At 39.6% G+C, this 21,507-nt stretch overlaps 1 protein-coding gene across 3 annotated transcripts in view; it reads right to left on the bottom strand.

The window, feature by feature from the left end:
- The window catches only part of LOC143357090 (discoidin domain-containing receptor 2), a 170,733-nt gene that overhangs the window by 2,630 nt on the left and 146,596 nt on the right, over positions 1 to 21,507 (bottom strand). For 2 of the 3 annotated variants that reach the window (XM_076793309.1, XM_076793311.1), the window contains 8 exons: positions 19,142 to 19,349; positions 17,385 to 17,480; positions 9,406 to 9,581; positions 8,283 to 8,454; positions 7,204 to 7,469; positions 6,384 to 6,521; positions 2,865 to 3,172; positions 444 to 678 (listed from right to left, as the gene is read on the bottom strand). In XM_076793309.1, coding sequence (XP_076649424.1) covers positions 444 to 678; positions 2,865 to 3,172; positions 6,384 to 6,521; positions 7,204 to 7,469; positions 8,283 to 8,454; positions 9,406 to 9,581; positions 17,385 to 17,480; positions 19,142 to 19,349 — 1,599 coding nt within the window. The remainder of the gene's footprint in view (positions 1 to 443; positions 679 to 2,864; positions 3,173 to 6,383; positions 6,522 to 7,203; positions 7,470 to 8,282; positions 8,455 to 9,405; positions 9,582 to 17,384; positions 17,481 to 19,141; positions 19,350 to 21,507) is intronic. The other variant, XM_076793310.1, reaches the window with a different exon arrangement.

The raw sequence follows: 21,507 nt of genomic DNA, 5'->3' as shown, positions 1-21,507 counted from the left end.
TAGCGTTAGGGGTCGTAAAATCGTGGTATACCGCAATGATCGCAAGTTGTCGAGAACCTACAAATTGTATCAATGTATTATCGTAAACGATTTTGTAGACATATTGTATATTCACCTGGAGAATATACAATATGCGAAAATTGTAATGGGCCCTAGACCACCAAGATATCTTTTTCATAAATTTGACTACTTGGATGAATCTGAAACTAAGATCTTTACAGTACGACCAATGAATAATGTAAGTATATGAAACGTATCTTTAAGCAAATATTTCACATCTTAATTTTGTTATAATTATTGCTTAAGTAATTACCGCATTCTCCCCCACCCTGTTCCCCTTGGCCTTATGCTGTTACAGATGCTAGGCAACTTACGATTTCAGCAGAATACGTTTCGTTGAAGCGAAGGAGATGGAGAAAAATCGTTTAGCAGAAAATGTTTACCAACAGAATGCTTTCCCACGGCAGCCATCTGATTGGCGCCGGCGGTCTGCCGCCTATGTCACTGTAATCCTTCTTGTAAAGGTCACTGCACATCGCTATGTCGGTCACTTTCACGGTATAAGAGCGGCCCACTAGACAGTTTCTGGCTGCCAGATCCTTGTGCACCAGATTCTTCGACTCGAGGAACCTCATGCCCGATGCTATCTGCGTCCCCATGTACAACAGGCAGCCTTGGCTGGCGAACACACAACGTTGCTTTTCAGCAGGGTGACGTTAATTGATTGAACCACTATCGGAGCGGCTCGCGGAACAACTTTATTTTGATGCGCGCCGATATCGATACCGATCTGGGAACATCTTTCCTCGGGCACCGGACGCGGGATCATCGTCGATCGCATCGACAACCGCTGACTAGACTGCGCTCGTTCCATGAAGACTTTATGCTACTTTCGTATCGGGGTGATTTGTAACCCTCGCGCACTGTCAATCTGCCCGCGAGCGAAAGAGTTTCAGCGAAAAGTGCAGCGTTGTTGCATCGAGTTGCACGTGGAAGATTCTGATGTAATCTTTCGAAATAATTTCATAGAAACGATCTTCACTGTTTTAGTTGCGAATGATACAAAACTGTGCTAAGAAATCTTGTAGTTCATTCATTTGGCAAGATTTTTGTAGAATTTTAAGCACGAGCACAGGGAACATAATTATAAAACAGTTATTAGTAGTTTGTGTAGTAATAAAAATCTTCCGAGACAATTGTAAAAAACAGACGTTCAGTAAAAATGTGCTGTTAAAAGTATCAATCACACGAAAGTACACCGCGTCCTTAAATTTTTTAAATAAAATTGAATATTTAGTAAAACCCTTTTCATAACATTTTTCTAAGATCGTTTTCTCTTAATGGAGAATGTATGAAGTTCTCTAAATTCCTGTTTTCTTGGTTTTGAAATGATCTCGGAACAATGATACATAAGTAGACCAAGCTTTAGCTTGTTCTCATTCTTACATGTTACTCTTTGAACAATTTGATTTGCATAAACAGTCTAGGTGCAGCGGAAGCTCCGCGCGACGTTACTACTATTGAATTTTCACGACACCGACTCTCGGACACCATGCTCGATTATATTATTATTAATTTGCGATATTAATTGGATACTGGATTCGACGGATTTAGATTGATACTGGCGATTTATGATATGAATGTAATCATGGGGGGAGCAATTAATCTCTGATAGTTCGATTAGATTGCGTAATCGAGGATCGCCGTAGCACAAGCAAATATGGGTAATACCGTGACCATTTGAACAATGTATTGCCCATTGCTACATTTCTTTCAAAAATCCAAAGCAATTTCCAAAATTGTTATACAATCATTATTTTTATACCTTTTTTCAACTATTTCACCTAATCAGGTAGTCATCTAAATAAATATAACTGTTCCGTGTGCAGACACTTGAAAATTACTGATGTATAAATTTTAATCACTGGACTGCAGATTTTAATGAAAAATAAAAATGGTCAGCATCAATTGCAGCAAACAAGAGTTAAACGAAAATTGTGTACAAATTAATTTGTTACATTTTGTTCGTGAGTTTCATGTTTTTGTAATAACGATTCCGATGCGTTTATGCTATCTTATAAGTAGTTCATTGATTTCCAATATAGTGGTTGAAAGAATTGGATCAAAATGAAGTTACAATTGATTCACTGTGAGAGCGACAAATTAATTTGTACATTTAACATTTCCCCTTTTGATAATTTCAGCAAATGAAGAATAGTATAAAAATGTTCTTCAATTCGTCTGTTTGCATTTGATCTACTCATTTCTGTCATAAATGCATAAAATCTGCAGTTCATTCATCACAAATTGCTAGATTAATCCCTTGCATTGAAACCCTTGTATTTAATCATTTCTCAGAAGAAAATAAAAATTTGTATTTACTGTACGCTCACTTTGACGCGTAAACATTCCTAACAAAATAGCACAATTTTCTTTTGAATCAAAAGGAAACAGTTACATTCATTCTTATCAGATCTTTTTAAAAATATGTATCACATATCTGATTCGATATTACACGGCATTAATCATCGATAATTCCGTATATTCAAAAATTGAACAGTCCCGGCACTGAAGTAGAGGAACCTGCATGATCCGATGCATTCAGCGTCATTACTGTCATTCGTGAATGACAAATAGGCTTGATCGATCGATGCAGCGAACCGCGGAAGAGACGAGTGGCCGATCGAAACCGGAGAGAACTGTGAAACGTAAAAATGTCGAAATTATAATATTAGAGCGATCGTTCCCATCGGTTCCCGATCGCGGTTCCATTCCGGTGCGTTCGTAAACGCGTCCCGATATCGTTAATGCGGAGTGTACATATATCGTTTAGGTGTATCCGCCGTAAGGAGCCGGGACCTCACCTAAGGGCCTTCAAATTGCAGCTCGGCCTAAGCGTTCCCGTAAGTGGCACACTGTACTGAAGATAATGGGCGAGATCACCGAGTTCCGTGTACTCGATGATCGTCCACGGCACTGGATCCACGGAACACACTCCCAGGACCCGAGCCACGTTCGGATCGGACAAACAGGACAGAAATCGCACTTCTCTGATTTGATCCGACGTACTACCGGCTCGAATGTCGCTGGTGCATGCCGGCACCCGAGCTACCACCAATCTCGGTGCGTTCGGCACCATGTCCTCCAGTCCGACCGATTCGCAAACTATCGCCTGCAAAGAAAAAACGAAATTTCATTTTTTGATTCCAACAAAATTCTCCTGCCTTTATTCTGCACCTTTCTGTCAATTTGATACATTTTTCTGCGCTTCGAACGATGCAAGCGTTATTTCATTTTCACCCTTTCAGGACGAATGTCCACATCTCGACGAAAACGAGATAACAAAAAATTTAATTTTTTGATTCCAATACAATTTTCCTGTCTATATTCTTCACCCTTCTGTCAATTTCATCCTTTTCTTCTGAGCTTCGAACTTTACCCCTTCTTTTTATCACTCTCAGTACAAATGTCCTGTATTTTAATGATACCATTAAAATCGTATGTAAAATATTTTTCATTTCATCGTAATGGAAAGAGACACTTGGTAAAAAGTGATATTTCTTTACCGTCCAGATATATCGTTAATTTATTTTAGAGTTGAGTTAAGTAAAAATTTGTTCTGCTTTGATTTTTATTATTAATGTCTGTAGTTAAGAAATAAACTGAAGCATACGTTAAGCTTTATTGAATGTATTGTTACGATCCATTAATATGTACGTCTCCTTTGTTTTACGTTTTGACAGCAGTATAACGTAAATAACGAAAGAGGATCTCTTAAATTCCCATGGCTCATTGGATTCTCATCTAGGAAACTTTAACGACTTGCACGAGTATTATCGGTGAATTAAGCTCTGAGTAATGGGATGATCGATAATTAAGGGATCCGGACAATCGACGTTCTACATTTTTATTCAAGATCTTTCAGTCTCTCTTATGAATCCCATTAACGAAATGACCTTATTCCTGCAAATCTAGAAGCCCTTGTAGCTCGATTAACAACGAAATTAAACTTCAAATTCATTTCTTGACTTGTTAACCTTTAGCTTCGCGTATGTCATATTTTTCTGCTACTTGAAACGACTGTACCGAAGGACTCTGCCATTTTTACGTTGCTTGCTTGTCCAAAACGATACGCTGCAATAATTCTTTCTTAAAAAATTGTATTTTTTTTCACTAAATACTTTCCAATTTTCATGTTGCTCGCTTGCTTAGAACAGTACACTGCAATATTTCTTTTTTTCTATATTTTATAATTGAATTTTTTTGTAATTAAAGATTTTCCAATTTTTATATTGCTCGGTTGCTTAAAACGATACACTGCAATTTTTCTTCTGTTCTTCCTTTTATAATTGTATCAGGTGCACAAATTAATTCATGGCTCTCGCACTTGATCAACTTGAACTTTGTTAGGAATTCTTTTAGCCACCATATAGAAAATTCATTGTAAGATTAGTTGCGAGATAAAATAAATGTAGAGAAAATGATAGAGATTATTTTGACTAGTAGAATGCTTTTTATTTGTTCGTAAATAATCAGTAAATTCCTGAAGAAGGGCCACGATTTATTTTGTACACCTAATATTTGTTCGTGTTTAAAGACTTTTCAAATTGTTTTGTCAAAACAATTTTGCATGTTGCTGTTTAAAACGACATACTGCAGTGTATCTGTTTTTCTTTCGTTTGTAACTGCATCCTTTCGAAACTGAAGTCAACTTGTTAGGAAGCAAGGGTCTACAGTGTCTTTAACGATGTATGATCGCTAATGCTCGCATAAGCCGATGAATCTCCCAAAATATAAGGAGTCCTGCGTCTGTGTACACATCACGTGTGTGCATAATGTACAGGGTAAATGCATTATCCCTCAGACCTCGTTGTCGTTCCTCTTCGATGTTCCGCGAGCAAAGTTTCCCTGTAGTTTGTAGACGTTCACATTCTGGTGTATTGTCGAGTTGTAACAGTACCGTGTTACAACTCTACGATATCACCGAGTTTATCGATTACGCGATCACGACATGAAATTAGTGCGATGCTTGGTAATCGCGGGTTATGCCTCGGTGCCAGTCGCCAAGTTTAATCGTACAAACTCGGGATCATAGTGCTTAGCTGTACTACCATTTTTCCAGATCCTTTCGTGAACTCTCATTAACTGAATTCCTTACGCGTTTCCCGTAATTTCGACCCCAAGAAACATTATTACGTATTCACTGGCGCATTCGCAACTGCTGACGCAAAAGCATTTTTTTCACAAGCTGAAACTTCCGTCGGCTTCGATCACGAATGTATCAAAACTTTTTGGAAAACATTTTGGGACAATCCATTTTTTAATGCTAGAATACTAAACTGTATTTAGTCAGGGGTTGCTCAATTTGTATTATGATATTTGTGCGTTCGAATAAATACATTCAACCATTTTCCCATAAAGGAATCATTATGATTTCAATAATTACTGGGTCTCGTAAAATACGTTCAGTTATATTCAATATTTTTATTAATTTTATTCGAATTTTATAGTTTATTCCTTGCTCTTTCGTTAATTAAAACTGATTCTTTGTTTAAAATGCTGCTATTAAGTTGTGTGGTAATAAAAATTATTTACGTTAGTATCTAATATAAAATGAAAAATTCTAGAACCAGTTACTTTGAAACGTCCTGTAGTTTCAGTATTAAAAGAGTGACTATTTTGTCATTTATGAACAAGAGTCTATTTTAAGCATGCATTTTGGCATGTTTAATTATGTAAAATTGTGTTGGATTTGATTAATTATATTTAATAAACAGCCAGCTATTTTGAAACGCCCAGTAGTTGTAGTATTAAAAGACCATCATCTCTGAAAAAGTGTTCCCTTCACCGTAAATTATTTTTTGGTACGAATATTCGAGTGTGTAACTATGTAAAATTGTATTAGATTCGATTAATTACATTTACTAGACAGACATTTTGAAACGCCCAGTAGTTGTGGTATTAAAAGAGCAACAGCTCTGAAAAAGTGTTCCCTTCATCGTAAATTATTTTTTGGTACGAATTTTCGAGTGTGTAACCATGTGAAATTGTATTAGATTCGATTAATTACATTTACTAGACAGACATTTTGAAACGCCCAGTAGTTGTGGTATTAAAAGAGCAACAGCTCTGAAAAAGTGTTTTCTTCACCGTAAATTATTTTTTGGTACGAATTTTCGAGTGTGTAACCATGTGAAATTGTATTAGACAATATTAGTCGTGCTCAATAAGGAAACGGGAATGCCGTTTCGTCAGCGTATGCAGTTTTCGAATTAACCTCGAGTGGAACGGGGCGCGTGTACGATCGCAGAAGCGCAACAGCGTGCACGTGCACGGTGCACATAGCCAAGCGCATTGTTTCCCAATCTCTTTTATTCCCCTACCTCGCCGATATTCCTCGAGCCAAGTTTCTCTGTTGTTCGTAGGCACTGTCGCGGTATATTGGTGGGCTCTATTTCCTTGCACTTGTACGGCTTGTTCATGCTGGGCGCGATATTCCAACTAACCACTGGCGCCGGTATCTGTAAACGTAACAAAGTCGCTCGTTTTATCGTCGCAATAATTGTTCCAACACTATGGCGCTCGGCTTATTTATTCCGTACATGCTCCCTACATCGCTTTACTGGACGTTGCACTACTAAATACATATTACTTGCTGAATCATTAGACCACGAATTCTAAACATTTATCTCTTTTCATAATAATTATACTGACAATGAGTAGAAGGCGATATAACAGTACTTTTAAATTCTCCAAATGTTCTTGCTGTTTTGTATTTGATCTAAACATTTTTGTCAGAAATGTATAAAACTCGTAGTCCATTAATCATTAATACTTTTATTTAAACGGGAACCTTGCAAGACGCGACGTGTTCAAGTCAACTAAATTTTATTATAATCTTTAAGATATGCAAGGGCTGAAGTAGCAATCACTGCGATTATTTATACAAAATATTTTACGATAGATTGTAAGAAGCAGGGGTTAACTAAAAATTGATTTCATCCCTTAATGAAACATACCAATATCCTTAAATTTTTTTAATCTCACTGTTTTATCTCACGCAGCCAATTTTTTTAAAAATACAAAAAATCCGCAGTTTAGTGATAAATTTAAATTTTGCAGTTTCGGTTAACTTGACTAGATTGCCTTGATTTTGTGGGGTATATTGATGGCAGCGAACGTGTCAGGCATCGGGATACTAACCTTGTGTTTTTCTTTAGGTGCCGTGTGCCAACGCTTCGAGTGGATTTGATCGACGTCTCGTTGATGATTAGACGTGGCCGCTATATTGAGTTTCGCGGTTGGACTGGTGTAACTTTGAAGGGTCCTGTAGTATTGAGAATGACGCGCGGGGGAGTTGGTCGGCGACGAGGAGCAACTAGCCGGACCTGCTGTCGATTCCGGTCTTGTATCGAGTCGAACGCTTTCCTCCGACACCTCCGCGTCCTTCAGGTCTTTCGGGGATTCTTCTACAAAAATCGATCCTTGTCAATCCTCCCAATCACCCCTCTACTTCACGCGTGATTGCCTTTTTACGGAATGCTTCCACACATCGCAACGAAACGAAAATAAACAGCGATAAATTGCTAGTCACAATTGAACAATTGACAATTTATCCATTGGCGATTTATCCGTTTACACGTTCCTCTATAATTTTTTATTAACACTCCACACTAAATAAGAGAAAGTGAAATTTAGTTTAGTTTACTTTTATTATAAATGCATAAAATCCGTAGTCTAACGATAACAATTCTGGGACACTGTTAATTGTAGGTCACCGCTTTACAATTGCTCCCTAATTTAAAAAAAAATCATTATATCCCAGGCAGTAGTCTTTTATCGTCGCATTAGCTTGCATTTTTAATTTTCACCTTTCCTCCAGCCAAATCAATGGTTTATAATTACTTAAAATCGTTTACTCAACGGGAGAGTTTCCATCGCATTTTACGTCACATATTAATTTTTGCTCGGTAATTTTCATCATTACTGAGAAGCAAGTTTCATTTATGGTGAAAGCAAATGAAGTTGGCGAACGAGATTTAATTAACTAAAATTTATCGAAAAAAATTCTGCAATTTTCGTCGCATCGTTTTGCCATTGATACTTGTATAAAATACATGTGGAATATGTAAAATATTTTTGAAAAATCAACTTTTTCACCGGGAACGAGATTTACGGGCGTCACGGGGCGCCGCGCCGGAGGCGGCGTTGTTTCATCCCATAAATAACATAAATAACTTTCGCCGTTCTTCGAAATAAGAAACGGAGAGTTTAAAACTCACCGGAAGTCGCCACTATCGCGTATGTGGATTTATATTGGGGACTGACAAGCGGCGAATTGAATTGTTCCATTGTTAAAGACTCGTGCATGCTCCCGTCCTCCGGCATGTCAGGGGAAACGTGATTCGCTGTTTCTGCCAGCATCCCTCCGGGAGTTAAATTCAGGAGGAGACCCTGGAAATATTAAAGCCTTTGATTCGATCGAAAACATATTGAAAATAATCACACCACAACGTAATAACAGATCCTTCGAACAATAACAGCTGATTTCATAATTTCAACCCTTGCACGCTTCCAGAGATTCAAATTTAAGTATTTTCTGCTTCCTGATACAGTAAAATAGTTCATTTCTCCCTAATTGTGTTGTGCAGTAATGTCTCGATATACGTGCAAGAGATATGCACGATCTTAGTGAAGAATTCATCCCTTGAGGGACCCAGAAGCTCAGAGGGGCCCAGACAATACTAATTTGATGACAAAACTATTTTGTTTAAAATTATTTCTTTCTCAAACTTTTGCCAATACGTTCGTCTCATTTTTATAATTAAAATGATACGAAACACGACACAAGTTGGATCCGAACTGTATAGTGTTTGGTGTCATTTCGATCAGTGAAATGTCACGAATATGCTCATAGAAGTGTCATAAAAAAATGATGAAGTAATAATTAGGCCCTGCAGTTTTCACATATGTCGAGACACGACTGTAATTTAACAGACTTATTGAAAATGGCGAATGTTTTAAATTCACTGTTGAACTCGAAATTTGCCGAATTAAAGTGTTCAGCAGAATCGAGTGAGATACCAGTCGAAAATATTTTATACAACTATTTCTGAGCTGCGTACGAGAGTTATGTTTCACGCAATCAAATGTTTGAATGGTGCATTCAGTGAGGTGATCTTTCGGACTGGAAATTGAATCGTAAAAATGGGAGAAAATGGTAAATAGAACGCAATACCGAGTGCACAAAGAATTATCAACGAGCCGCCACCCTCTACTTGGTTTAAGGGCTGACATTGACTCGCATGATCCCGAGTTGACGAACTTCGCTGACTTTTAATGATAAATTAAAATCCGTTTTATCGCTCCCGGAAAAGTTCCGGCATATTTATAGCTAGCTTTTACCTTCATGTTTATGGCGAATCCAAATGGATTTTTCAGCACGGTCGGCGAGCTCTGAAGTTTTTGCCGCCGATTCAGAAGTAGAATAATGACGAACACCAGCAGAAGAAGTAGGATAATGGCAGTCAGAACACCTATTAGTACCTCTAAATATTCCTGACCCTCTCCCGCAGCTGTAACTATGCCAAACGGTTCTCTTTAATGCAAAACAGTCGCCAATCATACTGTACCTTTATTTTTTCTCCGTATAAATGGAAAACTGATTAAGAAGCAGTCTCTTCTTTATACTAATGTTTCAACAAGACTCTTCAAGTCACATTTTAAACTCTCGTGACCTCGAGCTATTGAAACGTCAAGCACTATAAACCAAACTCTGTTATTTTTATTTCAACAATGTTAAAACAATGTCATAAGTAGACTGCCGATTTTATGCATTCAAGACAAAAATGAATAGAAGAAATACAAAACTGTGGAAACGTTACACGAGTTTGAGCATGTTAAAATTATTAAAGAAGCGCATTTACATTTCACTTCTGCTTCTCACAATTACCATAGGAAATCTTTATTTTGCATAAAGATTGGCAGTCTAGTTATAAATCTACAGTACTTCTAATAAGCGTAACCGTTTTCCAAGGTCGCTCAAGGTCATTCAATGTCGTTCAAAATTTAGCTTAGCTAGACGGCAGCACGCCCACCTAAAGAAGATTTGTCACCACCGTAACATGTCTCCCCGAAACGGAGCGTATTTGAAATATTTTTTGCAACGAACTATAGTTCGGGAAATAGTTGCGTGCGAAACTACGAATGGGACGCTTCGTGTATTTGCTAGATTCCGTTCGAAATCTTCATCACGAGTCTGACTCGATGTTACAGTGGAAGGGGTTCAAAAACGAGTTTCCCAGATGCGTCTACACGTCGTTAACCGTTCGTACCACCGTGTCGGTTTTAATAAACGTAACCGGGAGCATTCGAACGTCGATTGGCTTGTAGGCTCGAGTAAATCGAGCGGGCGCAATTCGAAACGTCGTACGGGATCGATCGTTTCGCGACTCGGCTGCGAATCTTTCCCCATCGGAAACGGTTTTATAGCTCGTAAAGGACGGCACGCCCCCGGAATGCCACACTTCAGCTTTTCCGCCGCTTAAAAAACCGTAACATTTTTATCGGGACAGGTGAAAAGGCTAATCGAGGCAACGGCGGGGGCGAGGGTGCAGGGGGATGAAAACGTAGCCGGCCAGGGCGAACGGGAAGAAAACGAGGAGGAAACGGGATAAGCAGGAAGAAGAAAGGCCAGTCGGATAAAGACGAAACGCGAGGGACTCGATAAAGCGACTTTACAATGCGCCGTTACATTCTTCCAATTTTTCATGTCGGCCCGGGCCCGTTCCGGTGTTTTATCGGCCGAGCTCCAGCCCGAGCACGCTCGAAACGGAAGCGGCGTCACAACGCCGGTTTTACGAGAGAAATAAATAAGCCGGCAGAGTGGCCTCGCGTGGCGATCAAGATCTCGCGTCTCGACCCAGAGACTCGGAGACCGATTTGCTTCGATCAAGCCACGCCGCCCGGTATCGTTCGAGCGGAAAAGGAAAACGGGCCAAACGGGCCGCCATGCTTCGCCGTTCACCGCTCCTTGCGATCTACAGAGCATAAAAGACGCAATAACAGCGCGAAATATTTCCGTTTACCTTCTGGAGACAATTGAAAAAAGTGCACTCGTACAGACGCAAACAAACTCTGTTCACCCTTCGGCCCACTGAAAGTAAGGTAACCTTGAAGAAGTCACGCCTAGTTAACTGTCTGAGCAAAACATGATTTTTAGACATTTTTTAAAAGACATCCGATGGACCATTTCTTGAAACGATTACCTTATGTAAAGGTACATGTATCGTGTAGTTTCTGGTCATTTTTATGCTGCACGCCTGAGTTCCAACCTCGGCTAAACTTTACTTCAGGAAGCCAGAAATTTTTAACTTCTTTTTAGGTAATCCTGTACATTTTGGTAAGAAGATGCTGAAAGTCAATGTTTCAATCCTAGGAGATCGCTAGTTCAAAAGTTACACGCGTGCAAATATGTGCACAAGTTAATGGATTTTAGAGTGGAAGATCCAAGATCCCAATTGATCCGAAATTAGGGGGGATTTCGGCATCTGGAAATCCGATTATAGTTCAGGTAAAAAATATCAGGAAATGTACATAGCTTTAAAATTGGTGAACAACAACCGCAACTATTTTTCCGCCAGCCTAGTAGGGTTAAGAGAGGATCAAGTACAATCGAAGAGGAAAATTAGGCGTGTAACAATTTCCAGGTGCTACCGAAGGTTGAGATGCCGTGCAGATTGCAACGCACCGAATCTGTTGCTGCGAATATTCGCGTTTGTCTGCGGGAGCCTTTAATTCGCGGCGCATACCTGGCCGCGGCCGCTCGCGACGGGACGTTTCGAACCGGAAAAATCTACCCTTTAAGTCACGCCCTTTTCCATGGATCCGAAAAAAGGAAATGGACAGGAACAAGCCGGAGGGCTTTTAATTCCTTCCGCTCCCGTCCCATTCTGCTATCCGACACTTTTTTTGCGTCCGTTTAACTTCGTTCCGGATCCCCCTTTTCTTTCCTGCAATCGTATTTTATGCGTTTTCTCTTTCTTTCTTTGATCCTGTTTTGTGTATTACACAACTATGACAATATTGACCGAGGTAAACTGTAATTCGTTTGCGGGGGAACGCCGAGAAATAAATATTGTTTTCCTTATTCTTCGATCAAACGGGCAAAGAAGTGTACTTCCTTCTTTGCTTCGTGCAGATGATTATAAGTCGATAATTAAGTACAGTTAAATTTTATGCACTTGTGAACAAAAACGATTAGGTGAAATTGAATCTTTTAACTGGGGACGACGAATTAACTATTCATTTGTGTTCTATTGCCCGTTAATAATTGTTCACATTGTTCTTAACTTAACAAATCTTTCTATTTTATACTGTAATCATTCTATACTATAATATCCTTGCTAGTATAAACTATAGCGTATTTACATTGATTGTGGCAAAATTTTTGTGATGTCAATTTTATTTATTTTATTTTATTTTTGTCAGTCAGTTAACGTAGTAGACTGGAAAAATGTAAGAATGTCCATTAAGTTTTAGCGTATTAAAATCATTAAACAAAGCAATAAATTCTTATTTGGCTCCGGTATCTCTATCTTTAAAAATTCAGAGCTTATAAATTTATGGGTCTTTTTATACAATGGGATGTAGGTTAGCTGGGTACAATAGTGTCATTGAGTAATTCAATAATCAATCTTAGCAAATCGAATGGCAGTCTTCTATTTGGACTGTCTATATTAAGTTATGCTATATTCAGTAAACCAACGATCGTGATACAATCTCAATGGGGTTAGTTCCCTAAGATAAGATAAAAGGATAGTAAAATAAGGAAATTTGGTTATGTCGTTTGCAAGAAAATCGATTTTGGAAGTACGCCTGGTACACAAAGTTTCGTGACTGCGACGAGTAGAATCGGCAAGTGATGACCAGACACGCTAGCCGAGTCTTATTCAATTGCTCGTGTACCCAATTAGTATTCAAATTTGATTTTCTCGAAAACAAAATTTCGCGAAGAAATTCATAATATTGATTCGACTTATTCTTTCATTAAAAAACAGATGTATATTATAAGAAAACATGTCTTTAATATTTCTTAATTCAATACGTTATGTATTAGACTGCGGATGAAATTGATGAATATTTCTCTCAAGACATTCTTGCACTTGTATTCGAAATTTTTATCTTTCATTCGTCCTCTACATTATCAGAAATAAAATGCATTTATCCTGAAACGTTCTGTACGGTTGCAATCCACCAGCGCTGTTACTTTTTGTCTTGTCCTTACCTTTTGCTTTTCCCAGTGGTTTACATGCTCCGTTTTTCTCTGCATTCCCTTTTGATCTGTAGTTGTTCTATCTTTCGCATTCCCCTTTTCTTTTGTTTTACAAGGACGCTTTATTTACGACGCTCTGCTCGCAATGATTCGGGAAACCGGAAGGAATACAAACGGATTTGTTGCACGACGAGGAAAGATTTGTTGGCCGGTGCTGCACGTCCAGCTCGCGATCACACGATCATGGACGATTTTCTTTTCTAATTTCCCGGCTCCGTCCTATTAACTGTTTATTTCAAATCGATACTACTCCCGGACCGGCTGCATTTCCCTGGTTAGCTAGCTCGAGTTAATCCTCCTCTTTATCTACTCATTAAGCACCTCTAATTTCCTCCATTATCTGTCGGTTTTTCCATTTTTTCTTTAATCTCCTCGCGAATTCTTCCCGTTCCCTGGCGGTCTCTCTCTTTCTCTCTCTCTCTCTCTCTCTCTCTCTCTCTCTCTCTCTCTCTCTCTCTCTCTCCCTCTCTCTCTCTCTCTCTGTCTGGACCAACCCGAATATTTCGAGGAAAGCGCATCGTTTTATCAGGAAAAATGAACTTATTCTATTTGAAGCGATGCTGGATTTTTCTGAAACGAAGCTAATTGCAAAAATAAACCATCCGAGATCGTTGAATATTACACTTTCGCAGAACGACGGAAACATTTCCGCAACGAGGATGAGATTTAGTCTCTCTATGGTTGTAGCGAACTCTGTTGACTTACCAGCGAGATGACTATAACATTTTCATGAGATTCGTGGCAGCGACAGAAATACTTTGCGGTCAAAGAAAATTCCGAGTTTCCTGTTTTATAGAAAGCTCACTGGGGAGTAATTAACCCGTGAATTTTGTAAGCAAATGGCAGGTTGAACGCATTTGCCGTTCTTAAAATAAACAACGTTGGATTCGCAAAATAAGTGCTGTGGCCTAATTCTGAATTGGATAGAAGCTTTTAAAGCATTCGTTCTACCCAAAGCCGTAGAACTTACTCGAGAAGGGATTACTTCACAGTCTAAGTAATAACATATTTGAGTATCTAAAAAAATGTTGGACTCATGTTAGACTGATATTGTTAGAATCTAAAGTAAAATAAGCAGCGTCTTAAGAACGTGATTTTCCAGTGTTAAGCAAGTAAACCTTTCTCGCAGCATTTGATTTCGCGGAATCCTAGTCCCGGTGTTCCTTCCTTGGGAAACCGTGCACAGCAGTACCATAACGATTTTAATAACAAGTAAGCCGGCCAATTATCCCCATCCAATTCGTTAGTCGCTGGCTTATTTTTTCGTGGAATTTTTGCTCGGTATAATTTCGCCGAATATTCCACGCGGAGGGAACATTTCCGAGGTTTCGCCGGTGCTGTCGAGTAATCAAGAAGCTGCGTACACCTCTGGTTAGGCGAGCGTGGCTCGATGGCGTTCGCGCGCGAGAATCGCACGCGTTTGCACGCGCTCGAACCTCTTGCTCTTTTTCTATTTTTTTTTCTTTCTCTCACGCGGCATTTTTCCAGCTGTTTGCGCTGGACAATGTTCGAAAGCGTGGTTCGGTATAGCTCACTCGTTACGGTCGTGTCTAACGACGTGCTTCTTTATTTTCTGGACTGGATAATCGCGGCCGCGTGCCGCGAGAAACTGCTCGTTTATTCGCGACGGTCCGGAGGAGAAGCATTTAGCCGCGAGTGTCCCAGAGACACAGGGAATGGAAGATGAGACCCCCTATTGTTGTTTGGTCCATTAGGAACGCACACTTGCCGTTCCGTGTCTTTTACGACCCGTGTCCTTTGATCCTTTGCCACCGACGCGACGTTTCACTCCTTTGATACACGGTCGTTCGGTTCTATTAACCGTCTTTTTCATTTCTGTTGTTACAACGACGCGACGACGACGACGACGCTCGAACACGCTTCAAACGGCTTGCCCGTGATCTTGGAATTATGCACCACTCTGCCCCTTTGATGTTCTCTTTTTCAGAGCCCCGCATCGCGCCGCGAGTCACGCAAATACGGATTTTTTTCTGCACTACTTTCGGACTGGAAACGCTAGCTTTCGAGGTCGCGACCGACTATTAGCTACCCTCCGCTGATGATCGTTGGATTCGTGCTGATTTTTCTAGTTGCAAACGATTATTTCAAGTTATGCAGAAGAGATAAAGTAACTAGCTAAATTTTGTTGGAATTTTGGACACATTTTTTGCACGAGAGTTAACCACAAAATTAAAGAATTATGAGATCTTCAATATTTGAAAGCACATAACTTCGTTAAAAAAAGGTACAATCATCCACACAGGGCCATTTTATAGTGCATAGCCTCCGTTTTCATCTCTGCTAATTGAAAACTATTTTAAATTCGTCAATCATGTGGCAAAGACAAAATGGTACTCTCAAAGTGTACTACGTTGAAAGCAGTACATTCAAAATGCAATAAAATCATGAAAAAAAATTGCACATCGATGTTACGAAGCCTGTCATGAGAGGGGAACTGCAATCTTCAAATTCAACTCGATTTCTCCCACAACAACAAATATTTAAGTTCGCCGGGATCTATTTTGCAGGATTTGTAGACGATAAACAGAAGGTTGTAATTTTTTTTTTGGGGAGCGAAAGAAGTTCTAGGGATGAATAAAATTCTATAAATCGTGCAGAATCGGTGTCTCGTTTGCGATGCACTTTCCCGAAGTCTATGAAATCGATTTGTCGAGGCAATACGAAGGGATCGAGGCTCGAGTTCTTTCCGTGTCCCCTTTTCCTCGCTTCCCCGAACGAGTATCCTCTTAATCCGACTAATTGTTTACGTTACGACGAAGTTACTACGTGAATTATAAACTATCCAAGTTCCCCCCGCCCCACCTCCACCGTTCCACCGGCGGGTTTCGCCGTGACTCCTAATCTTATCCTCTCCTCGTCAAAGAATGGCGGCCTGGTTCCGCTAATGAAGTTACTTCCTCGGACAAACCGTATGAAACTCACAAAGCGGAGGTGGGAGGGGGGGGGCAAGTCAATCGCGGAGCCATTCTGCCGTATAATCGGACGAAGAAATTGGGAAATTAATTTCCTGACCGGCACACAGTATCAGCAAACAGGAAAATTAGATCGGGCTGCGAGAAACGGGGACTCGGGAGGAAACGGATCGTTGTCCTTTTAATGCTCGCCTTCGTTTCCCCGATAGGCGAAATAGGGTTCCGAAAGAAATTGTTTGACTGCTTTGCGAAAATAGTCGACATTTTTTACAACGCGGTAAGGTGATTTGCAAAAGTCTATAAAAAATCGCGTTTAACTCTAACTTTTTCGAAAGAGATTTCGTCTTGCAGAAAATCATTCAATCATTCTGTGACACATTTGAATTTGAATATAGGTGATCAATTTCATCCGTTCATAATTTTATCGTTTATGTTCACTCTAATTAGCCTCTCACTGGCCTTAGTTATTACGAACTATTTATCGTGTTTGATATTTATGCGTATTTACACGAACAGATGTAGGCTAGAACGAATGGTTAAGTTGGACAACATTATCACTAGACTGAGGATTTCATGGTTTTACATAAAGATTTTACCATACAGGTGAACCAACCTTTAAATACATTAGAAGAATTTAAGAACTCTGTTATATTCTCTTAAATTTTTCAAACTATGAAAAATCCGCAGTTATACAGTATAAATATCCGCAGTCTAATGATCAAAGTTTCGAGGACAAAATGTTTAGGTACAATGGACTCTCTAGATTCCTTCGAAAATTATAAAATTTCTAATTAAGTATAAAATCTGTTACAATTTTGATGAGTTAAATTCATAAAAGTCTCCTTCGAAATTATTCGGCCAGTTCGGGCTTCGTAAAAAGTGTTATAATCAAGGTAAACTCAATCGGGACCATGGACTGTAATATTCTTTTGCGGCGCGGTAAATAAATTAGTTTACCATCGTGCAGTGAAATCGTTGTTCATGATTACTTAAGTTTAGGAGGCCACCGTCCCCGAGCTGCGCGACAGATAAGAAAGATAAGGAAAGTTTCGAATGCTCCGGGTGTAATTAACTCGAGATTGATACGAATTAAATGACGCCGGCGTCGAGTCACTTACTTGTTTGCAAGTTAAGATCCACCTCGGGGTTCATTGGAATTTCTCGGTTGCTGAACTCGGACGCCGACTCTTCGGTGACATTTTCATAGGGATTGGCTGAAACGAGGGAAGCGGATCTTGGTAACTAAACAGTTGTCGCTCTTGCTTAATCTAAAGGACAATACACAGTTCTTCTCCCCTTTAGCCGCCGAACATCTGAGCCGTTGACGATGTTTCGCGAGCTGCGAAATTCAATCCTCAAAGATAGCGAAGCAACTCGTAAAATCAATAGACACCTTATCTGTTTCTCTTTCAGTCTTCACGGAAGAGGATTTGATGATTTATTATTTACCATTTTATTATTGATCATGAAATTTCGGATCATTTTTCCATTTCCATAATTTAATCCGATTTGCAATGTGCGCATCCAACATCGTTCATTTAATTTACCAATATGATATTGTACATACATTTAATATGGGTAATGACGGAATAATACTGAATTTTATGTTTGTAGATAAACGAATTAATTGGTACATTCATTGTTTGCCCTTTAGTAGAATTCGTCGGCTCGTTTCCTCTACAATTTGTTGAATTTCAAATATTTTTCAATATTAGCGTGTGTATCAAGTATATTTCTCATAATTCTGGATTAAATTTTATTCTCTGCAGAGGCATTTGTTTGCGTGTACAAAAGAATTTTAAATATGAACACTGGATTCCAATCTCATCATTTACTCGTCATTTCCTGCTTTCAGTGTACACTGGCGGCCAAAAGTTTCAAACTATTCGCTATTCTCCAGCAGAATTTCTTCTGTATTTTTACCAGAATCAATATTTTGCGAAACAGGCATTGAAAATACAAGTTCTCTGACTAAATGAATACAATTATGTGTAGTTACTGTTTCCTTTAGATTTTTTGTACATTTTTATCTATACATTTCCGATATGTGCATTGTGAATTACTTTGAGAATATTTTTATTCTTTTCACTGAATGAAAGAAACTTTCTCATATTTTAGCTTTTGCAAAATAAATTACTCTATCTATTAATTAACCGTTTATTAATTAACATTTCTCTCTTTGAGAATGCAGAGTTCACAATGTCCAATAAAATGGTAAATAAATATTATTTCCGTCCCCAGAGCAGCAGAACTGGTAGGGGAAGGGGATTATTAAAATTCTTCGCGAATTAAACAAAAAATATAAAAATATTTCCGGTGACCATTGTCGATTGACAGCTCGAGAAACACGTTACAACGAATCTCCAGTTCGATTTTCATTTTCCCATTTTGGAGCGTTCGTTTCCACGGGGATTTCCACGGGGGCCGGTAATGGCGGTTCGATGATCGTCGGCGTTAATTCAAACGGTCATTAGGATCACGCGATGAAATTGGTAAGATAGGTGGGTGAATGCCCGGGATAAAGACGTTGCGAACGTTAAAAACCATTGCTAGGAAGCCGGGGCCGCACGCGGAAAGAGATAATCCAGCTGTCGTTACGGCTTCGTTCGTTACCGATTTAACAAGATCTCCGGTGGATCGCGATCCTCGAACGGTAATGAAGTAACTCGGTGATTTTTCGAAAGCGCGGTTCAACGATCCCGCGAGTGCCCTCTAATTATATCCTATCGCGTTACGAAAGTTACGACGACGACGACGGCGACCAACGAGGAGTACGAACTCGAAGATTAATCAGGCTGGTGCCATCGACACCGTTTTCGCTGGGAAGAATGATCGATGAAGGGACACCGGGTATCGAGAGATGAAGGGAGCTTACTTCCGTCGAACGTCACTTCGCTGATCATGATCCATCGGGCGGCAAAATACAGATGTATCTTTAGAAGCTTCCCGCGGCGCTCGTGCAGGCCTATCGACACGTTCCGTGCGTTCTCCAGAACGATATCCGGGATGTAGGAGTAAGACAGTGGCTCCTCTTCGTAGGCTTCGCCGTCAGGACTGAACCAGACGTCTGCTTTCGAGAATACCTGGCGCAGAAAACGCGAAACGCGCTCTCATCAATTTTACTTTAGTATATCTTCACCGGCGAGTCGTTAAAACACCATTCAAGAGGGTATTTACGTGTGGAGCTTCGCGAAAGTAGATCTTTTATGATATTTTTATTTTTAAGTGTATACCTTCGAGAACACGTCTGCAAAAGGATTTATTTCGATTCGTAAAAATAACGAAGTTACAGATGTTTAAAGTCTTCAAGGTTCTCAGGTTCGGATAATCGAGGTCCTACTAAATCGTGAATTAAACGAGTAAATATGATCCGAATTATGTCATGTTTGGTCTCGTTTTAATCAGAAAAGCGTCACGAATATGTTGGTCGTGTTTCAAAAATGAATATGCATTAACGAAATAGTTCTTTCGGCAAATTTACTGCTATTGCGTGAACAAGACGCTTCGTGTATCTCGCCGAATTTACAATTAAATGGTGCAATGATCCTCTTGAATTCATCTTCGAGTCCTCGGTTGATTTTGGAAAATCTTTGACATAAAATAATGTACTGTAAAAGTCAAGACGATCGATTTTCTCAAAAATTTGACAAGATAAATGAATTTTGATGAGCTTGTTACAGAGAGGAAGACGCAATGTTTAAATTCATCGCGAGGAAAAATTGTGTCAATCGTTAAATATTAAATGTCGCCTAAATAATTCTGTATAATAATCCACGTACGACAGAACGAAGATAATTCTATGCGATCCTAAAAAAATGTCGGTTCGATTAACAATCGCGACTCAATTGTTCGCGACAGATTGCGCCTGAGGATGTAGGGCGCGACAATCGGCAAATTAAACGGTACATTAATTACCGGGCAGATAATACGTCTCTCCGGCCATTCAATACGTAACTTGAATCATAACCGGGGCGCGGGTAGCCACGATGCTCCTCCGTTCGTCACGGCAACAATTTTACGACCGGTTAAAATGCCATTTTAATTAAAGCTGCGATTTACATTAATCCTCGTTATACAATAATAATACAACAATGTGTTATCCCGTAACGGAGACGGGCAATCGCCAGGCGTTTTCGTGGCAGCGTGCCCGGCCACGGAGAGAAGAAAGATGTACGCCTTAATAGGCGTTAGTTGATGGACCACTCGCTCAACTCACCGTGTAAGCAATAACCGGTACTTAAGGCCGACTCACTTTTAATGGCGCGGCCTTTCATCCAGATGAAAGGAGATACGAGCGATCCATCCGGTGTATCGCGCTGACATTTCACTGTACACGCCGTACAAGCCGTATCGGGCAGAGTTCAGGCCTGATTTTTAATCCGCCGCGGTTGACTTAAGGCGTTACCCGTGCCACGTCGACAGCGGTACTATCGGCGGTGAGTTATTTATGCGACTTTGACAAACCCCGTTTCACCGCCGATCAATAATAATCGAGTCATTGGAAATTTTATCTATCGATTAACACGTTCCTATTAGACTCCCGTTCGACCCGGCTAAAAAACTGTATTGTTCGCTTAAGTGTCGCAAGTTCGGGCCCTTGCTGCGACACTTATCCGGGTAGGTAGGTGTTCTAGAAATCGCTCGAGGTTATCGCTTACTGCTTCATAAATATTCAAGAAATGTATAAATTGCTACATAGATGATTAATTAAGTGGACTGTATATGCATTTTATGTGGCAGTAAATGTACACTGAAATCACGATGAATTGTTTACAAAAGACTGCGCACTAACTGTCACAATAAAATACGCATACATGAGTCTGTTTAACACTAGGTTTACGGGACCCGTCAAAATGACGGATTCTAATATTTTTAATTTACGATTATTGAGATTGTGAAGATCCATCTACGTGGAATTACTCAACAAACTTATTTTCTTAGGTATATATTATTTAAAAAATGGCTGAAAACTTGGATAGACACATTCTTCTTACTTTCATAAAGTAATGTAAAATACTCACATTTAATGCTCCGTAAGCCTAGTGTTAAAGCACGAAATAGCACTAATTGATCTCTATGAACATTGCCTTCTCGTGGAATTTCAAGCAGCAGCAAAGGAACGTTTAGAAAAATAAATTGTGTCACTGAAGCCGCGCCAGAAATAATTAGTCTGCGCGAACGTGTTAACCCTGATATTCACAGTTCATTTTTAAAAATCAGACAGTCTTTCCAGGATATTTT

The sequence above is a fragment of the Halictus rubicundus genome, chromosome 9, assembly GCF_050948215.1.
Source record: "Halictus rubicundus isolate RS-2024b chromosome 9, iyHalRubi1_principal, whole genome shotgun sequence".
NCBI classification, from domain to species: domain Eukaryota; kingdom Metazoa; phylum Arthropoda; class Insecta; order Hymenoptera; family Halictidae; genus Halictus; species Halictus rubicundus.
The sequence above is the reverse complement of the archived record's forward strand: the minus strand, read 5'-3'. Positions and strand labels throughout refer to the sequence as shown.